Source organism: Anolis sagrei, chromosome 1 (assembly GCF_037176765.1).
Source record: "Anolis sagrei isolate rAnoSag1 chromosome 1, rAnoSag1.mat, whole genome shotgun sequence".
In the NCBI taxonomy this organism is placed as follows: domain Eukaryota; kingdom Metazoa; phylum Chordata; class Lepidosauria; order Squamata; family Dactyloidae; genus Anolis; species Anolis sagrei.
In genome coordinates, this window is record NC_090021.1 from 234,419,425 (window position 1) to 234,439,579 (window position 20,155).

The 20,155-nt window shown below is 44.0% G+C and overlaps 1 protein-coding gene across 13 annotated transcripts in view; it reads left to right on the forward strand.

The window, feature by feature from the left end:
- CTNND1 (catenin delta 1) overlaps positions 1–20,155 on the forward strand; it is an 89,951-nt gene that overhangs the window by 37,696 nt on the left and 32,100 nt on the right. For 6 of the 13 annotated variants that reach the window (XM_067461790.1, XM_067461803.1, XM_060771609.2 and 3 more), the window contains exons 2-6: positions 8,079–8,195; positions 10,946–11,255; positions 14,610–14,681; positions 15,762–15,920; positions 17,966–18,498. In XM_067461790.1, the coding sequence (XP_067317891.1) occupies positions 11,061–11,255; positions 14,610–14,681; positions 15,762–15,920; positions 17,966–18,498 (959 nt within the window). In that variant the 5' untranslated portion in view covers positions 8,079–8,195; positions 10,946–11,060. The remainder of the gene's footprint in view (positions 1–8,078; positions 8,196–10,945; positions 11,256–14,609; positions 14,682–15,761; positions 15,921–17,965; positions 18,499–20,155) is intronic. The other 7 variants (XM_067461846.1, XM_067461851.1, XM_067461856.1 and 4 more) reach the window with 5 other exon arrangements.

Here is a 20,155-nt window from a genome sequence, read left to right on the forward strand (position 1 = left end):
CGGCAGGAAGAGAATATTGCTCTGTGCAGTTATGCCGGCCCCATGAGCTTGGAGGTGTCTGCGGACAACACCGGCTCTTTGGCTTAGAAATGGAGATGTGTACCACCCCCGGAGTCGGATATGACTGGACTTAATGTCAGGGGAAAACCTTTACCTTTACTACCTTAGTCAACTCCTTAACAATGTGGAATAGAAGGCATTATCTGATCTAGCAGAACCATTCTCATCTAAGGATTGTGCTACCTTTCTGAAGTGTAAACTGGATTTGACCGGTTTCTGACATTAAAAAACGCAATGGCAAGAAAGAAGGAAGGTTGTTTCTTCCTGCCCTGTATTCGGTAATGATGGCCTTCTCCTAGGGGTGGTTGTATAAAAACATAGACTAGTTGAAAGGCTTAAAAGGCTATTTGAGTTTGTGGCTGGAAACCATGGCAATTTCCACTCATGCAGCTTGCTGTGGGCTGCCCCCTCTGTTGCCACACTCTCAAAGTTTGGTAGCAAAATAGAGAAACTTTTCACACAAGCAGGAAAAATTAGTTGCAGAGGAGTTTTGCAATTGGCCACAGAGTTTTGCAAGTAAACAAAGTCCCATTAAATCAGATTCAGGGGACCCTAGAGATTGAGAGAATGGCCTGGGGCAGTTCAGTCCCAGAGGCTGCATGTTGCCCAACCATTTTATGCAATCTTGGTCAGTCCAGCTCTGTATTATAATTTTTGACACTACTTTCTTAGATTACCTGCGGCTGGGCTTTTAAGGGACATAGCACCTGCTTGTGGCATTGGAGAAAGGCAGTTTGACACTTTCCTGTACCATAGGGGACTTTCTATACTGTGTGCCTTCAAGGCGTTTATGATGTATAATGATGTAGTTTTCTTGCCAAGATTGGTTTGGGGGGGGGGGGGGTTGCCTTTGCCTTTGCCTTCCTTTGAGTCTGAGTGTGTCTTGCACAAGGCTACCCAGTGGGTTTCCTTGCCCAAATGGGCTTTGAATTCTGGTTTTCAGAGTTGTATTCCAGTATCTGATCATTGCATTGCCTGCTCTCACTACTTAGTGATTTTACTAATTCAAATATTATACAAGTGTTGTGAATATGCAACGCCATTGACGAGCCCTGACTTTTAGCCAAACATGAATTCTCATGGGTTGATGTAGGTTTTTCCGGGCTATATGGCCATGTTCTGGAGGCAATTTTTTGCCTCCAGAACATGGCCATATAGCCCGGAAAAACCTACAACAACCCATGGATTCCGGCCATGAAAGCCTTCGACAATACATGAATTCTCAGCTACCTTCCTGGTTGGATAAACAATAAAGAAACAATACTATCTGGGGAGTATTGCAAAAAAATAAAAATACCTGTAAATGTTGATTTACTGGAAGGAATGTCAGGAAATCTTAGGAAAAGGAGAGATTGCTTGTACTGAACACTTGGAAGAAATATCCATAGATCGTAGTAATGTAGGGTACTTAAAACGAATATAGAAAGTTACAAACATCGGACTTACAAATAACTCTTAGTTAAGAATGGGAGTGAGACAACAGGAAGTGAGAGAAATCTACCCCTAGGAAGGGAAATTCGCTCCTGTAAGCATTAACATGGGGAGAAGATGTCTCCACAGAAGCTTTCTCACCAATCTTTGTTTACACAACAAGCCAAATTTTTCAAAATCCAATTATTATAGGGTCAGAAAGTGAGGTGAATCTTCTGAATGGGCACAGACTGCAAAGCAAACAACACGGGGGTGTTAATGCTTCCCTATGCTATTCAAAGCTTGCATGTGTGTGTGTACACACACACACACACAAACACACACACAAACACACACACAAGCTTTGATTATATATGTGTATATGTACAAGTTTTGGATAGTATACGGAAGTATAAACACCCCTTTGTTGTTTGTTTTGCAGTCTGTGTCCCTGTTCAGAAGATTCACCTCACTTTCTGTCCCTATCTATATAAATAAAAATGTAATGTTAGTTTGTGGGATTAACATAACTGAAAAACCACTGGACGAATTGACACAAAATTTGGACACTACACCCTTAACAGACCAGTGAGTGATCAACACTCATACCTCATCCCCAAATAGCGGAAAGAACTTAAAAATCAAAAAGCTAAATGACAATACAGTTCATATTTACATTTTCCTATTCCTGGACTGGAATTCTCAGCAATCATACAGTTCATATTTACATTTTCCTATTCCTGGACTGGAATTCTCAGCAATCATCCAGATAGATAAGTTAGATAGATTACATAGAGATAGGTAGGTAGGTAGGTAGGTAGGTAGGTAGATCAATCAATCGATAAGGAGGACTGCTGGGAGTTGCAGTCCAAGAATAGGTAGAAAAGGAAGAAAGGAGAGAAAGAAAAAAGAGAAAGATAAAGGGAGGGGAAGGAAAGGAAGAGGTAGAGAAGGAAGGAAGGAGAGAAAGAAAGGAGAGAAAGAGGGAGGGAAGGATATTTATTTACAGTTTAATGTTGTTTAATGATTTGTGGTGCTATTGCTTTTAAATGCTTAATGATTTTGTATTGTGTATACCTAAATTGTTGTAAACCGCTTTGAGTCGCCCAAGGCCTGAGAAGAGCGGTATACAAATAAAGTAAATAAATAATAAATAAATACAGTATTTATATTCCATTTACAGTATTTATATTCCGTCCTTCTCACCCCACAGGGGACTCAGGGCGGATTACAATGTACACATATATGGCAATCATTCAATGCCAAAGACACACAACAAATATAGACAAACAGTCAGAGGCTATTTAACTTTTTCTGGCCGCCAGGGCAGCTGTCACTTTCATCATCCATCTGCGACACTAATAAAGTACTTCTGCATGCTTTTGCTGGAGTCTTTTTACGGCCTCATAAATTTTGTTAAATTAGCCTCCCCACATATAGATGGTACCTAATTTTCCTACTTGACAGATGCAGCTGTCTTTTGGGTTGCAAAGGTCGACAACAAGCTACACAATTGGTCGGAAGCTCACTCTGACCTCGGCTGGCTTCGAACTCATGACCTTGTGGTCAGAAGTGATCTTAATGCAGCTGACACTCAGAGTGTCGGAACCCAGATGCCTTAAAGACCCTCCTCTAACACCTGGGCGCCTCATTTCCCTCCTCTATCACTCCTACTACCAGTTGCAGTGCTGCCAACAGACTCTACTACAACACAGATCAGTGTGCCACAATCCCGGATAGCCACAGTGATGTGTGGCGGGTACAGCTAGTGATATATATATATATATATATATATATCTCACATCACTTAAAATGTACCTGTTCCAACTGACGTACAAATTCAACTGAAGACCAACCTTACAGAACCAATGTTGTTTGTAATATGGGAACTGCCTTTAGTTGGGATTAAGGACTAAATGTTTTTGGACTGCAGCTAACACCAACCCAAAGCAGCCTGGGCACTGCCCCAAGAATGATCAGAGTTGCAGTCTACCAGTAAGGTTAACAGTCCCTTAGGCTTAGTTTTTATAGGATTCAGGCTTTCTTCTTTTATTGTATCGGCAGCCTGTAGACAATTGTTCTTTCATGTGAGTGGAAGGACTCCTTCATTTTTTGGAGTTTCTTCATTCAGGAGAGGGATCCCTGCTGGTAGAAGTGATTAGTGTTTTCTATATCACAGTGTTTTCTTTCCCTCTCCCTTTGATTCCCTGTGTCTCCTAGGATCTCCTTAAGTGGGTTGAAAACTTTCAGAACTGGGGAGGAAACGGTGACATAGATGGGCTGGTGGAAATGCTTCCTTGTTGCTCTAAGATGTATTTGGGAAAACCTCCATGGAGGGGATTATTCTTTTTTTTTTGGAGAGGGTGCAGGGAGGGTAGATGTTGCTCAGCTATCTCCTCATTTGTATTGCACACATGTGCCACCTAGAAGCAGAAAAGCAAGCCTCTGTTGCAGGAGTGAAAATCTAGCAGGCAGCTAGCTCTCTCAGTATTATTAGATTGCAACTTTCAATAGTCTTAGCTAGTATAGTCAGTGCTGAGGAACACTTGAGAGTTGCAGTCTAATAGCATCTGTATTCCTGCTGTATTCCACGAATATTGTCCTCACCGTACTTGTGAAGCCAAAGTCGTTAGTGTCAGTTCTCTTTATTTTTTGGAATGTAGTGCTCCATTAAACAGTGTCTAGACCAGGTATGGGCAAACTTCGACCCTCCAGGTGTTTTGGACTTCAACTTCCACAATTCCTAACAGCCGGTAGGCTGTTAGGAATTGTGGGAGTTGAAGTCTAAAACACCTGGAGGGCCGAAATTTGCCAATGCCTGGGCTAGCTCTATGCAGTAAAATTATTGCAGCTTCAACATCATTTTAACTGCTGTAGCTCAATAGTATGGAATTCTGAGATTTGTAGTTTGTTGTGGCATTAGCACTGTGACAAAGATGGCTAAAGACCTTGTAAAACTATAATCCCATGCCATAGCATTGAGCCATTGCAGTTAAAATGGTGTTGGGCTGCATTGATTATACAGTGTAGATGCACCCTGAGTCTCACCTCTTTCTTTTTTAAGGAAGTTGTATAGGAAGGAGTCTGTATTCGGTCTCCGTTAATACAATAGCTCATAATCATGTCTATCAAAACAGGCCTATAGGAAATAAAAGAAGCAGCATTCTAATGTGAATTTAGTGTCATGCACCCTACTTTCAGAGTGGAGAATATTGTGTGTGAGTTGAATCCAAGAGGCCTATTTTGAGATAGGGTTAAGGGTGGGGCTCTGCATTTGGTGGAGTTTGCCCCATGTTGGTCAGTGGGAGGGACACCACTATTCTGCCAGAAGCAACCCTGGACTTTCTTTCAGAGTGTATTCTTTGCTCATTGCGTGCAAAATGTGTTCCTCTGCTGGATTGGGAGGATGTGGTTCTACAAGTGGCCTGGCACTGCCCGCCTTAAATGCCAGTGGCTGCAGCTTTCCTTCGGACGTTTAGTCAGTGAGGTGCTCCGGGGTGTGGGAGAGCCCTGACTGTGCAACGATGCAGCGTCATTGGTTTATGTTGCACAATTCATTACTCCCGCTGGATCTTCCTCAGAAGCCCTAGAAAAGAAAGAATAAGTAATGGGTCTTGCCACTTCCAGAGTTTGGGCACATCCTTGTTACAGATCTAGACTGATATGTTTCCTTAAAAAAACAGAGGAAGATTACAGGGTGGAGGCCGTCAGATGGCAGAGCATGAGGCCATCTAAAGCAAACTAACAATCTCTTCTGGGTCAAAGTCCTCCTGGTGCCAAGGTGTCTGAACCGAAGTTGAAAAAAGTTCAGTTGACAAGTAAGCAGTTATTTGAACATGTGACTAAAATATGACACTGGGATGTGTTTTACTGTTGCAGTCCAAAGTTACAATGCATATTAATCTCTCTTGACTATGGTTGCCTCTAACTCAATGGTTCCCAACCTGTAGTCCGTGGACCACCAGTGGTCCACAAAAATGAAAATACGGTCCGTGGTCTCACCATTACTACACCGGGTTGTTGTAGGTTTTTTCGGGCTATATGGCCATGTTCTAGAGGCATTCTCTCCTGACGTTTTGCTTGCATCTTAAATTGACTTTATTACTATGTGGACTATTGATGAACTAAAAGGGGATTTAACTAATTACCCTGTTGTTTAGTTTCATTGACTCCAATACGTTTCATTGACTGCAGCACATTTAACAGTCTGCTGAAGAATTTTGGCAAGAAGCCATAGATGTCAAACCTGCAAGTCTCTGGGGTTTTAAAAAAAACCTCCAAGTTGTGTGTGTGTGTGTGTGTGTGTGTGTGTGTGTGTGTTTGGGGTGTGTGCATGTGACCTCTAGGATCCATTGTTGTTCCAAAGACATCTTATCAGTAATTCTAATTTGCATCAGCAAATGACCGCTAGGAATGTATGCTGTGTGTGCTTTTGTCCTGCTTACATAATCGTGGCATCTAATTAGTGGAACAAAAGAGTTCCTAGGATTTGTACCTGGCGATGTTGGAATCATTCTTCATGATCATCCTCTGGAAGAACGTGACCCTCAGGGAACAAATCTCTAACAAAGAAAAAAAATCACTCTGCATGTATTGGAGGCTTCAGAGTAACCCACAACAGCTCTCTCCTAAAGTCTCCTCCAGCCAGCTTTTCAGTCTTGGGGTGGGTCTTGGCACATGTGTGTTTTCAGGTGGGAATTGCTGAGTGAAAGACTCCTCAGTGAAAGCTGTGGGTTGAGTATGTTGGATTACTGCGGAACGGGACATCGTGTTCCAGATAATAATGGTCATGGGATTCAGCTAGATTTCTTTCCCTTGCTTTGTTTTTTCTGTGTTCTTCAAAGATATTTCCTCTCCTCCAGTGGTTATGCCTATGGCCTCCTGGTTAAATCACTTGTAGGGGATGGTGTGTCACCAGCAGCGTGGGAAAGTGGGTTGAGGCGCTATCTGTCTTGGAGGCCTGACTAGTCCAAGCACGTCATCCCTGCCTGGGTTGTGTTTTTCCTTTCGCTAGAATTTTTTTAAACTTCCAGCATGTTTTGGCAAGTTTTTATCTTAGGGTGGGATAGAAGTGCTAGAGGGAGCAACCCCTCCTGACTCTACCGTCTACCTGAGAAATGCAAATACTTGGAAGGCCTACTGAATTAGGAATTTGGGGGGGGGTAGTCTCTGTACATTCCCCACTTTTGCTCTGTTATGAGTCAGAGGCTGCATTCTGAGCCTAATCTTGTAAAATGTGAGAATGACAACTATCCACTAAAATCATAAGACAATGGATTCAAATATGGTAAGATCCTGTGAGAGCTGGCATGGTATCATGCAGTGGTTCTCAACCTGTGGGTCCCCAAGTGTTTTGGCCTACAACTCTCAGAAATCCCAGCCAGTTTACCAGTTGTTAAGATTTCTGGGATTTGAAGTCCAAAACATATGGGGATCCACAGGTTGAGAACCACTGGTATAGTGGTTTGAATATGGGACTGTGACTCTGTAGAGCAGAGTTCAAATCTCTACTCATCCTTGGAAACTCATTGGGTGACCTTGGGCAAGTCGCCTTCTCAGCCTCAGAGGGTGGCAAAGGTAACCTCCCTCTGAACAAGTCTTGCCAAGGAAATTTTGTGGCACAAATCAGAAATGACTTGAAGGCACTCAGCGACAAAGGTACTGTAGTGCATTGAAATATTTCTCAGATCTTTTTGTGTGCAAACAGAAGAGTGAATCCTGCTCTTGGAAAAGAGGCTCAGCCTCACAAAGCAGCCAGGAGAAACTCTTGAATCCACAAACTCATTTCTCTGATTTCCACCCAGTCCAAAAATTGGGCAAAATTGTACCAGTGTTGGGCCAGTATTGCTTCCCTTCCTCCAACTGAGAGGAATGGAAGGGAAGGGGGCAAAACAAAGTGCAGGTGTAGGAGAAACGGACCTTGCCTTGCCTTGACTGTCTTTGCTGGAGGGCTGGAGGCAAATGAAGGAAGAGCTCATTCCATCTCTGTTTCTTGGTCATCATTGATTTGCCAATAAATAAAACTCAAATAGTAACAGAGCTGAAGACATCCAGTAAGTGAAGGCTTTCAAAATGTGTGTGATGGTTCGTCTTGTATTCAAATTCAAGCGTGTGTATGTAGAGTTTCTCTTTTGAAATTTCCCTTCCTTCCCTCTTCCCATGACCTCTTACTGGTTAATGAGTTTACTAGAGTTTTGTAGATGTGTTGCAAAACTGTACTAAATCTTGCATCCCCTTCTGGATTTTTTTTTTTTTTTTGTGTCAGGAGTGACTTGAGAAATGCTTCTGGTGTGAGAGAATTGGCCGTCTGCAAGGACGTTGCCCAGGGGATGCCCAGATGTTTTGATGTTTTACCATCCTTGTGGGAGGCTTCTCTCATGTCCCTGCATGGGGAGCTGGAGCTGACAGAGGGAACTCATCTGTGCTCTCCCCAGCTTCAAACCTCCAACCTGACTTCTGGATAAATGATGGAGATTATATATGGTCTCTTAAAAAAACAAATACTGTTTTTAATATAGTTCCTTCCTCACCACCCCCCTCCCTTTGCTGTCTTCCTTTTGAAACTCACACTTGTGTATTTTTTTATCTCCTCTCTGCTGTTTCTGCAGCCTTTTCTCTCCTGCTTCCTTGCTGTTGGTGGCTGGGCTGTTTCTCCCATGATTTTCTGCACTTAGACCAAGCTGTGCCTTAGCCAATCAGTTCAGACCGGCCTTCTTCCTTCACAGGTGTGTATAATACGGGGAAAAATCCGTCTTTAATGTCCTGTTGTTCTCTGTCAGTCTGGGTGGTGGTTTCTATTGCCTCTTGACTAACCATCTCAACATGTTTGGAATTCCTCCTGTGGTAAGGGGAGCAGGAATTCCAGGCCCAGCGGAGGGAGGAGGAGAGGGGGATGTGCAAACATGGGTCTCCGTTTCTGCCCCAGCTTCCTCAAATCCACCACTTTTATATACGTGTGCCTGTTGATTTTATTAGGACATACCAGCTCCATCAATTCAGTGTAAAAGGGTTGTTTCTCAAGATGCTTCTGTTGAACATAATGCTAATGCCTTGTTATTAATGTACATTGGCATCAGCTCTAACAAAGAGAATTGCAAAATTGCTTTCTCTACTATCTTATTCACCTTGTTAGGATTGCTGATAAACCCATCAGGGATTTATAGCTCAACACGGGTGGTTTAAGATGGATAAAAAACCGAGGAAGGCAAGATTACTAGACAGAGAAACAAGGAATATGTTGGACTGCGAAATAAATTCAAGTGCTACTCTAGCCCACTTTAAATTCCAAATATATTTAATGTATTTCTGCATTGCTTCGTTCTCTGAGCGACACATAATAAAAGCCTAAAAATATAACTATAAAATTGAACAAATTTGTCTATAAAACTGAATAAATATAAAAGTCACACATAAGTAGATGCACAGCCAAGAAGATGGCTATTGAGTCCTCAAAATATATTGGACCAACTAGCGCAGTGGGTTAAACCGCTGAGCTGCTGAACTTGCTGACTAAAAGGTCACAGGTTCAAATCTGGCGAGTGTGGTGAGCTCCCGCTGTTAGCCCCAGCTTCTGCCAGCTTAGCAGTTTGAAAACATGCAAGTAGAGTAGATCAATAGGCACTGTTCCGGTGGGAAGGTAATGGCGCTCCATGCTGTCATGTGAGCTACATGACCTTGGAGGTGTCTACAGACAACACCAGCTCTTCAACTTAGAAATGGAGATGAGCACCAACCCCCAGAGTTGGATATGACTGGACTTAATGTCAGGGGAAAACCTTTACCTTAGATAGATAAGACCAAAAACCAGTGGGGAATCATAAATATGTATTAGTGGGAAGAATGTAAACAGCCTCATGTGGCAAATCTTTAATGTATGCACATGACAACATGTTGTTGTCACTTGCAACCACATGTGTTTGTGTTTAAAATAAGATGTTGGGTTAGTTAAGCCCCACATCTTTCTCTTTCCCTGGATAGGCACCTCACCTTGCTGCTTGATACAAGCACCGCTTTTGTGAACCCAAGTAACTTCTCATCCTCAAATAACGTGTCCTTGTAGAGGTAGAGAGTGTTGCACTCTGACAGGAAGTGCTTATGAACTGCGATGACATTTAACTTCGTGTTTAGGAGACAAGGCCTCGGTCCTAGACAGGCCAGTCAGATTTGGAAGTGCTGATACAGTAGAATTTAGAAATTGCAGCCAGTTTGTACTAGACACACACACACACACACACACACACACACACACACACATATATAACATATATTGAAGATGAGGTAGCCTCCTATAAAGCCTACTGAACTATACATTGTGCAATAAGAAAGATTATCCAGCAGTTGCTACTTTGACCAGACTTGTTTGCAAGAATAATTTCTATGATAGAGATGCAGTCCAAACTGCTGCTTCAAGTCAGGTAATCCCGCTCTCATCCATTACATACTAAGATGGCTGAGAGAATTAGAAGATTTCTTAATAAATCCAGTAGCTACTATCTTCTGCTTGTTGTATTCTTTTACGTAAAATAGTAGGATTCGAAAATATTTTTTATTCCAGAAGGTCACCCACATAATTTGAAAATAGGTATTCATAGATTAAATTATCAGAATCTTAGTGCAGAGGAAGTGGAGAAGTCCCTAACATGCCTCAAATGAAATAATTGCTTGGGCCCCCAGTATGGGTGATTGATAAAAGTTGTGTTGTTGAAGGCTTTCATGGCTGGAATCACTGGGTTGCTGTGAATTTTCTGGGCTGTATGGCCATGTTGCAGAAGCATTATCTCCTGACGTATCTCCCACATCTAGGCGAATGTCTAGGAACACTCCAAAAACAGGGGAAATCCTGACATGAAACAGTCAGGGCCAGGTAGGACCTTCCAACAAAGGATTTCCCCAGGCAGGAATCAGCCAGGCTTTGAAGCTTCAAGGCAATTCAGTGTTAATCAGGGTGGCCAATTGCAACATTCACACTTGCCTCAAACAGGCAATAGTTCTTTCTCCCACCCTGGAAATTCCACAGATCATATAACCCCACTTGCCTAGTTTCCAACAGACTTCACAACCTCTGAGGATGCCTGCCGTAGATGTGGGTGAAATGTCAGGAGAGAATGCTTCTGGAACATGGCCATACAGCCTGAAAAACCCACAGCAACCCCCCAAAAAGTTGTTGGAAATGTTATTGGTACCTTGCTCAGCATACCCCTTTGTCCACTGTTGAAGGAGAACCCTTGTGAATATGATTTTTCTTTCTTTAACATACTGCTTGCTGTACTTAAATCAATTAGCATGTTGCAGTTGTTGCTTTGGGAGGCTGGTGGCCTTGATTTCCCCCCCTGATCTGTTGATTTGGTGGGGTTGGGGGATTAGGTATAATTTGGCTTTAAGTTTAAAAAACACCTCTTTCTCTTCCCTGACCTAAGTTCTTTCTCTCTCTCTTTCTCTCTCTCTCTCCCACTTTCTCCCCAAATTGTGTATGAAGTGAGGGGTTCCTCTTCCCCTCAGCACCCCCTTTCTGTGTGACGTCCTTTCCCACAAACCCTGTGGCGTCTCCCTGCCTTGCGCCCACTTCTCCCCCACGTGGGGCCTTCACAACCATGGATGACTCGGAAGTGGAGTCGACCGCCAGCATACTGGCCTCCGTCAAAGAGCAGGAGGCCCAGTTTGAGAAGCTGACGCGGGCGCTGGAGGAGGAGCGGCGCCACGTCTCTGCGCAGCTGGAGCGTGTGCGTGTCTCCCCACAGGATGCCAGCCAGACCATGGCCAACGGCACCCTCACCCGCCGGCACCAGGTAAAAATGCCTCAGGTGAGGTGGGCAAGCCGGATGCTTGTCTTCCTCCAATTAAATGGTGCCTGCTGGAATGCCACCGTCTTGGTAGTATGGCTGCTGTCAGAAATGAGTATGTGGAGCATCCTGGTCCAGGGACCTCCTTCAAAATACTACCTGCCGTATTAAACAATTTCTGGGCACAGGTGGGCAGACTGGTTCAACTCAGCTGAAGGATAGGGCTGTTGGATAAAGTGCGTAAGTCAAATAACTTTAGGGATAGAGGGCAATGCAAGATGGAACATTGTAACTTTGGGTACAGAGCAGAAATAAAGTGCGAGGATGAGATTTTAGGTCCTGGTTGGGGCCAGGTTATCTGGGGGATTGTCTAATCGAAGGCACAGCAGAACATCCACATTTTTTGATCTTTGCGAAAGATGGACGAGGTGGGTGCTAGCCTAATCTCCAAAGCTGGGGGGGGGCACCACCAAGAAGGCCCTTTCTCATCTCCATAAGCCATGCTTGTGATAGGGGTGAGAGAACAGCCTCCCCAGAAGATCTTAATGATTGTGTAGGTTCGTAAGGGAAGATGTGGTCATGGAGGTAGGCAGGTCCCGAACCATTTAGGGCTTTATATGTGATAACCTGCACTTTGAATTGAGACTGGAAACTTGTCAGCAGCCAGTGGAGCTGATTGAACAGTAGGGTTGACCGCTCTCTGTAATTTGCTCCAGTTAGCAACCTGGCTGCCAACCTTTGCAGCTTCGGGGCCATCTTCAAAGGCAGCCCCATGTAGAGTGCATTACAGTAATCCAACCTGGAGAGAACTAAGGCAAAGAGCACCATGGTCAAGTCAGACTTCTCGAGGTATGGCTGCAGCTGGCACACAAGTTTTAATTGAGTTGCCTTCAAGCTGAGAAAGGCGGTATATAAATACGGTAAATAATAAAATAATAATAATTGTGCAAAGGCCCTCTCGGCCACTGCCGACACGTTTCTCAGTCTTCGTCTCCAGAAGCAAAGATGATTTTCTATACTTTCAAATAACATGGCATTCTGGCACTCTGGCTCCCTTCTGCCATAGAAACCTATGCCCCCACCACATCTTAGTGGCAGTCCTTGGTTTGGGGCAATTTTATAGCACCTAGCTCAACATACATTCAGAGTTCTTGCCCAGTGCTTTATATTGTGGAACACCTGAGAGCTCAAAGCTAATTTTTGTGTGAAGGGAGTGCAGCAGGAAAATGGAGTTAAGCCATCGCAAGCCACTGCACTAGAGTATTTTGCTGTCTGGAGATTATTCTACATTTTAAAAAACTGTCCTGATTTTTTTCCAAGCTGCTGCTTGCCTGCCAGTTCCTTACACAAACTGCTGTATTAGCTCAAACAGCAATTGAAGTCTCCTTCTTCAAGCGGTTTTGTCATATATTTGGCAAGAAGAGATCTTTTAAAAAGATGAGGCAGACAAAATAACTAATAAACCGAAGAGAAGGCCAGACAATAAAATGAAGCCATCCTTGTTCATAGCAGTAATACCTGTCTTAGGCTTCGATAGTAAAATGTCCTCAAATGTGGCTGCCAGCTTTTAAATCTGCAGGCAAACAGGAATGAAGTATGACAAAGGAAATATCTCAGTAAGCTGTAGGCGGAACCTCAGATGACTTCTAGTAAGCTTTTAGGACAAGCTCATATTTCTTTTCCCTTTCTCTTTGGTTTCTACTGCCTGTTTCCATTCTTACCCTTTAGCGTAAAAGATACAGATGAGAACACAGGCACCACCAGAGGGTAAGAATAGCTGTTTTAAGTTTAAATGTAGGATGTACATGCTACTGTGTGAGTCTGTTCAGACCAGGAATTCAGAATTCCTGATCCACTAGAAGTGGAAACTAGAACGCGTGACAGAAGAATGCATTCAAATAGACATGGATGTGGGATGTGGCACAGCTAGTTAGTAGCCAGCTGCATTAAATCACTACTGACCGAGAGGTCATGAGTTCAAAGCCAGTCCGGGTTGGAGTGAGCTGCCCATTAATAGTCTAGCTTGCTGTTGACCTATGCAGCCCGAAAGACAGTTGCACCTGTCGAGTAGGAAATTGAGATACTGCTATATGCGGGGAGGCTAATTTAACTAATTTACTACACCATAAAACCTTCCAGCGACATGCATTAGAATGAGGAAATACTCCATCAAGGACTTGGTGTCACAAGTGGACAGTGAAGTGACAGCTCCCCCTGTGGCTGGAATCAAGCATATCTTCATGAAGCTGGAAAGCTGGAATGTTAAATCACCTCTGTGTCTGTCTATCTATGTTGTATGTCTATGGCATTGAAAGTTTGCCATGTATATGTGCATTGTAATCCGCCCTGAGTCCCCTGCGGGGTGAGGAGTGCGGCATATAAATATGTAAATAAATAATGGAAATGTCCATACATTAAAGTGCTTCACTGCACAGATCCTGCATTTATTTCCTTTTAACCAAGGATGGGCAAAGTTCGGTCCAGGGAGGGGGGGGGGGTCACATGTTTTTGCAGCTCTGGATGTCTCCAGGTTTCAAGGTCTGTTCCTCTTCAGTAAAAGTTTGAATTTTCTTTCCCGAGGGCCAACAAGGAATGGTCGGGGAGGGGGGAGGAGTTCTGTTTTTGGTTCTTAGCCTAACTGTGCAGCCACCAGATGTTTTCTGGGGCATTAAATTATTACCCTGGACTAAGTGATCTTCTGTAGCTGCTCACCCTTGCTTTTTAGTTTGCGCTGTAATCTGTTTGCTCAGATGGCTCACCCTAGAGCTGTCAAGTGGCTCTTGATGATTGTGATTCTTGAACTGTTTGTGGATGGACATTTCCTTCACTCTCTGGATTGTGTCTCTGTGTGTCCTCCTCTGACTACTGTAGTGAGAAGCGAATGCTTTCTGGTGCTGTAGGGTTGTATAGGATCTGTGTTTGAGTCATTTATGGAATGTGCCATTTTGTTCCAACTAGGCTTTGGTGGGTCCTTAGGAGAACCTGAATATCAGTGGTTCTCAACCTTTGGGTCCCCAGATGTTTTGGCCTTCAACTTCCAGAAATCCTAAGAGCTAGTAAACTGGATGGGATTTCTGGGAGTTGTAGGCCAAAACACCTGGGGACCCACAGGTTGAGAACCACTGCTGTATATGTTTCTTCAGAAGGCCAGAGCAGTACTCATAGGAGCGGTATACTCCTGGCAGCCATTATGTACCATACCACTTTCGAATTATAGCAAACTCCGTGCCTAGCTTCTCAAAGGTATAATGAACCAAACCTTTCTATGGTCCCTGTGCTCTTGCTCATGGCGGGATGTTTTGACCTAGTTGAGCAGCCAACAGTGGATTCTTGAGCCTTAACCACTGTTGTCTCTTGCAGAACGGCCGTTTTTTGGGCAATGCTGACCTGGAAAGGCAGAAATTCTCAGAACTGAAACTCAACGGACCACAGGTAAAAGGAAGAGACAAAAGGCTTCCCTTTGACCACAAACTTTAGCTTTTTTAGGTGGTGGTGGTGGTGCTACTTGTTTGAATTGATAGATTCCAAGTGTGGTAGATTGGATTCTTCTGCTGAAGTTGTGACCTGCATTTTACCACGAAATTCTGAGAAGTCATAATAGGAAGGGAGCCATGTGACCCTTGAAATGTTGTTACTTGTTAACTCCCAGCTTTCCTTGCCACTGGCTGTGCTGTATGAGGTGCTGGGACTTGTAGTCTAATAGCATCTACAGGACCCATCAGAACTAGACAACATTGTATCCTCCAGATGCTTTAACTCTATCTCCCAGTATTGCCAATAATCAGTGCTTATGGAATTGGAATCTAAAACATCTAGAGGTATACAAGGTCTTCTAGGTCTTTCTTATCAGAGATGTACATTTGGAGGAAAGGAATCGTGGGTGGCTATAGAAGTGCAGGATGTTGTGGGAGAGGGGACTTATTCCAGCTTCTAGTATTTTAGACTAAATGTCGTCCAGTATTTTGCATCTTGATTCACAAGATCATCTTGGATTCATAACTCTGATGTGAATTACAACTTGAATTTGAAAGCCCTGACCAATGCGCTGGAACCATAGTTTTCATGTCAACCATGTAGCTTTAGAGCAACCTATGGGTTTCCCAGATATTTTGGCCTTCAGCTCCCAGAAACCCTAACAGCTGGTAAACCGATTGGGATTTCTGGGAGTTGTAGGCCAAACACCTGGGGACCCACAAGTTGAGAACCACTGCTTTAGATAATAAAATAAAATAAAAAACCTAGCTAAGGGCAAAAAAGCTATTTTTTTCTTATTACTAGTGTTCGTGATTGAGAAAAATTTGCAATTGGTGCTAGGGCAGAGTTTGGACAAACCTACACTTCTTTAGATCACAGCTCCCCAAATCCCCCAGCCAGCATGGCCAGGGACCAATAGTGGTTTGGAAATCCCGAGAGTTGTCACCCACTTTTCTAACCTGCCTGCTGGGAATAAGCCCTTTTAGTATTGACTGGTCAGACTGAGGCTGATGTGCTGCTCCTACTTCCATTTTCTAGGACCACAGTCACCTTATCTACAGCACCATTCCCAGGATGCAGGACCCAGGGCAGATTGTGGAGGAGACTTACACCATGGAGGAGGACCCAGAGGGTGCCATGTCAGTTGTTTCAGTTGAAACCTCCGACGATGGGACAACTCGTCGCACAGAGACCACAGTGAGGGACTAGAATGGAGTTAAAACATTTAATGCGTCCTGGAGCATGCCTGTCCCATAGAGACAGGATAGGGAAGAGATGAGGGTTGTGGGTATCAGTAAAGAACTTCTGGTAGCAAAAATAAAGACCGATAACACAGACAAGTGGCACTTAACATTTTTGTCTCTGGCAGTGATTTGGAGCTGCTGCCACATGACGATTTGTTCCATTTGTTATCACCCCCAAAGGTCAGTACGGCCCTAGCGCTGACAACTAATCTGCCAATAGAGAGCGGGCAGCAGCATCACAAATTCCTGCCTCTTTCCCTTCCAAATAATTTCTGAAGTATGAATTCTGCCTGGCTGGCCTTACTGTTACTAACAGCTCTTCTGTTAGTAGTGCTGTTTGACACCAGGGAAAGCAAAGACGGGCTCTGTGGGTGGAGGCTCCCCTCAGCAGGCTGTACCACCACTCTGAAAACAAACATGATATGACATTTCTTCCAATTGTGTGTGTGTTTTACTGATCTTTGGGTGATTTTCTTACGTCTTTGTTTGGGAGTTTCTATGGGGTTAGAAAGCTGATCAGAATGAGAACAATGGATTTTGAAGTGTTTTTTATTGGTCTTTGGTATTTTACTTGTGCAAAATCTTTCCCTGGAAAATATATTTTTTAAATGGACAGGAGCCAAGGGAGGTGGTTTGGAGCCAACCATAGGTCATGCTTTCCCCACACCTTAGATCAGGGGTCCTCAAACCTTTTAAGCAGAGTGCTGGTTCACAGTCCCTCAGACTGTTAGGTGGGTGGACCATAGTTTTGAAAACAACAACAACATCATTTTAACCAATATAAACTTACCAGTATTTCAATGGGAAATGTGGGCCTGCTTTTGGCTGAAGAGATAGTCAAGTTAATTAGAATTGTTGTTGTTTACCTTCAAGTCGTTTCAGACTTAGGGTGACTCAAAGTCTAAAGTTGAAGGTGGGACTAGGTAAATGACCTTGGATGACTGCACCTGGCCAGTGGGCCTTAATTTGGAGACCCCTGCCTTAGATAGAGTATCTGGTGACCTTCTGTAGGTTGTTTGACTATATCTCTAGTAATCCCTTGCCATGGTTTTATGGAAGTTGTCGTCAAGCAGCATCTGGAGGACTTAAGTTATCCATCTCGTTAGAGTTAATCATAGAGGAGGGTTGTTTCCTGCTTCTCTAGGACACAGGCCAATGGCTTCAGATTACAGGAAAAGCAATTCCATCTAAACATGAGGAATTTTTTATGGTAAGAATTGTTCAACAATGGACTAGATTGTCTCAGATGGTTAGGAAATATTTCTCTTTGGATGTCTTTAAACAGAGGTGGCATAGGCATTTTTCAGGAGTGCTTTAGTTGTGTATTTCTGAATGACAAAGGAATTGGACTAGATGACTTTTGTTGTCCCTTCCAGATCTAAGAATCCATTCTATCTTACTGAAGATCTGAGACCTTGGCTGCTGGGGAGCTGGGAAGAGAGAGGGTTGCTCTGGCATAAAGGGAGTGAGCATATGATTCTGCTACCAATTCCCCCCCCCCCCCTCCAATTCTTGATTGCTTAATCAATTTCTATGTTGCATCATTCTGCATCTTGGCAGTGCATGGGATGTATAGGCATGCCACTGCAGTATATATTTTAGCGCAAGAGTGGGATTGTGCAGTCCTCCAAATGTTGTTAAACTCTTAATTCCCAGCCATACCTCCCTTTTGGCTGCAATGGCCGGGGCTGCTGGGGATTGCGGCTCAGGATCATGTGGAAGGCATCACCACCCCCATCTCTACTCTGTAACTAGGTGGCCAGGAACAAGAGAGTTTCTGAAACTCTGTGAGTATGCAGCGGACAGCATAGAGAGCACTGCCTTGTGGAATGAATTGGGAAATACACTACAAGAAAGAAAGAAAAACAAACAACAGTATTTATTGTGGTCACAGACCAGTTAAGCCTCAGGAAATGAACAGTGATCCATGCTTAGCACTTTGACTTACTGAGAGAGGACCTGCCAGATGACTAATTGCTCTCGTTACATTTTTTGTAGGTGAAAAAAGTAGTGAAGACAATGACAACACGCACCGTGCAGCAAGTTCCAGTTGGTCCGGATGGGTTACCTGTGGATGGATCTCCAGTTACTAACAGCTACATCCAGACCATAGATCGGAACTTCAGGAAAAACACCAACGGCGGCCCCGATGCCTACATGAGCCAACCTGGCACAGCTACCCTTCCGCGCAACTACCACTACCCCGATGGTTATGGCCGCCCGTATGAGGACAGCTACCATGGCAGTGAGCACAATTATGGGAGCCTGTCTCGCGTGACGCGCATCGATGAGCGCTACCGTCCCTCTATGGATGGCTACCGGGCTCCCAGCCGGCAGGATGTCTATGGGCCTCAGCCACAGGTGCGGGTAGGGGGAAGCAATATGGATTTGAACCGCTTCCACGCAGAGCCTTATGGGATGGAGGATGACCAGCGCAGCATGGGATATGATGACCTGGATTATGGCACAATGCCAGATTATGGTACAGCCAGACGGACCGGGACTCCTTCTGATCCTCGCCAGCGACTCAGGTAATAGCAGCTTGGCCCATTAGAGCCAAGGATTAATTGGTGTGTTTATGCCCTGTCCTTAGAAATAGAATGGTGAGGAGTATTGATGTTTCCTACTTTTTGAGGTGGTGTAATTTTGGGTGAGGACACAATTCTAGAAATCAAAACTTTAGCAGTCCAATGTGAATTCTACTCTTGAGATTTAAGGAGGAGCAAGATTTTTGTTTATGTAATTTTGAATTCCACTTCTTAAGAGAAAAAGTGAAGTCAGCAAAATAGACACTACTTTTTTTCCAATTTGTCCCAACTCCACCAAACCCAGTGCGGCCCGAACTCTATCAAGTATTTATTCTGTAGCATTATTGTTTATTTTTCTTGGGAATAAGTCAGGTCCATATCAGGAATATGGTAACCAGCAACCTAAAGGGAGGGGGAATGTCATTTTTTGGTCACCCTGTAAAAGTTCTTTCCAGAAAGGTTTCCTTAAAGGGATTATGTACCCGACCCTATGTGTCCAGTCATATGTAGTTGGATAGTTAGGTATGTTAGATGATACTGTATCAGGATGTGAATCTGGGATTGTTGGTGTTTTTGCTCATGCTTGAGGCTAGTGTTGGAATGGAAAGTTCCTACTGCTGATCTTGCTTCATCTGTGCGCTTAGTAAGCGACCTTATGCACGCCTGTCACCTGTGCTGATTGAGATCATACTATCTTCCTTTTCACAATTGGCATGGAAAATGTGCCCTAAATTACCCGGAAGTGACATGATGGAGCACCTTTCTCTTTCTTCCCTTGTTAAAGGTGTTTAGAGCAGCCAGACTAACTACAGTAGTAGACGGGAGTCCCGCCCTGATTTGGCAGTGGCTACTGCCTATGAGGGCCAAGGGTGACATGGGTGCTGGAACAGTAAAGTGTGCTCCATTCAGGTGGCATTGGGATGCTCACATCAGCTGAATTCCAGATCCAGATTCTTAACCAAGTGTGGGGAACCTGTGACTTTACAGATGTAGCTGGACTGCAAGTCCAACAGTCCTAGCCAACATAGACAATGCTGAGAGTTGCAGTGCAACATCCTCTGGAGGGCAATTTGATTCCTACCACCCTTGGAAACCAGGGATGTGGCATTTCCCCCCCCCCCCCAGATGTTTGGATTACAACTTCCACATTGGGGGGGGGGGGCGTTGCCATTAACTGGTCTTAGTTGGGGCTTTGCAGGGAATAAAATTCCAAATATCTGGAGGGCCAGAGGTTCTCCATCCAGATCTGAACTAGATTGCATAACCTGATTGATAAAGTAAGTAAAGGATAAGGTTTCCGCTGACATTAAGTTTAATCGTGTCTGACTCTGGGGGTTGGTGCTCATCTCCACTTCTAAGCCGAAGAGCTGGTGTTGTCTTTAGACACCTCCAAGGTCATATGGCCAGCATGACTGCATGGAATGCTTTTTCTTTCCTGACAAAGTGGTACCTATTGATTTACTCACATTTGTATGTCTTCGAACTGCTAGGTTGGCAAAAGTTGGGCCTAATTGCGGAAGCTCATCCAGCTCCCCAGATTCGAACCACCAACCTTTTGGTCAGCAAGTTCAGCAACTGAGTAGTTTAACACACTGCATTACCAGGGAGCCCACTAATAAGTAATGAATTGTAAATATGTCACAGTCTGTTGACTATGGTA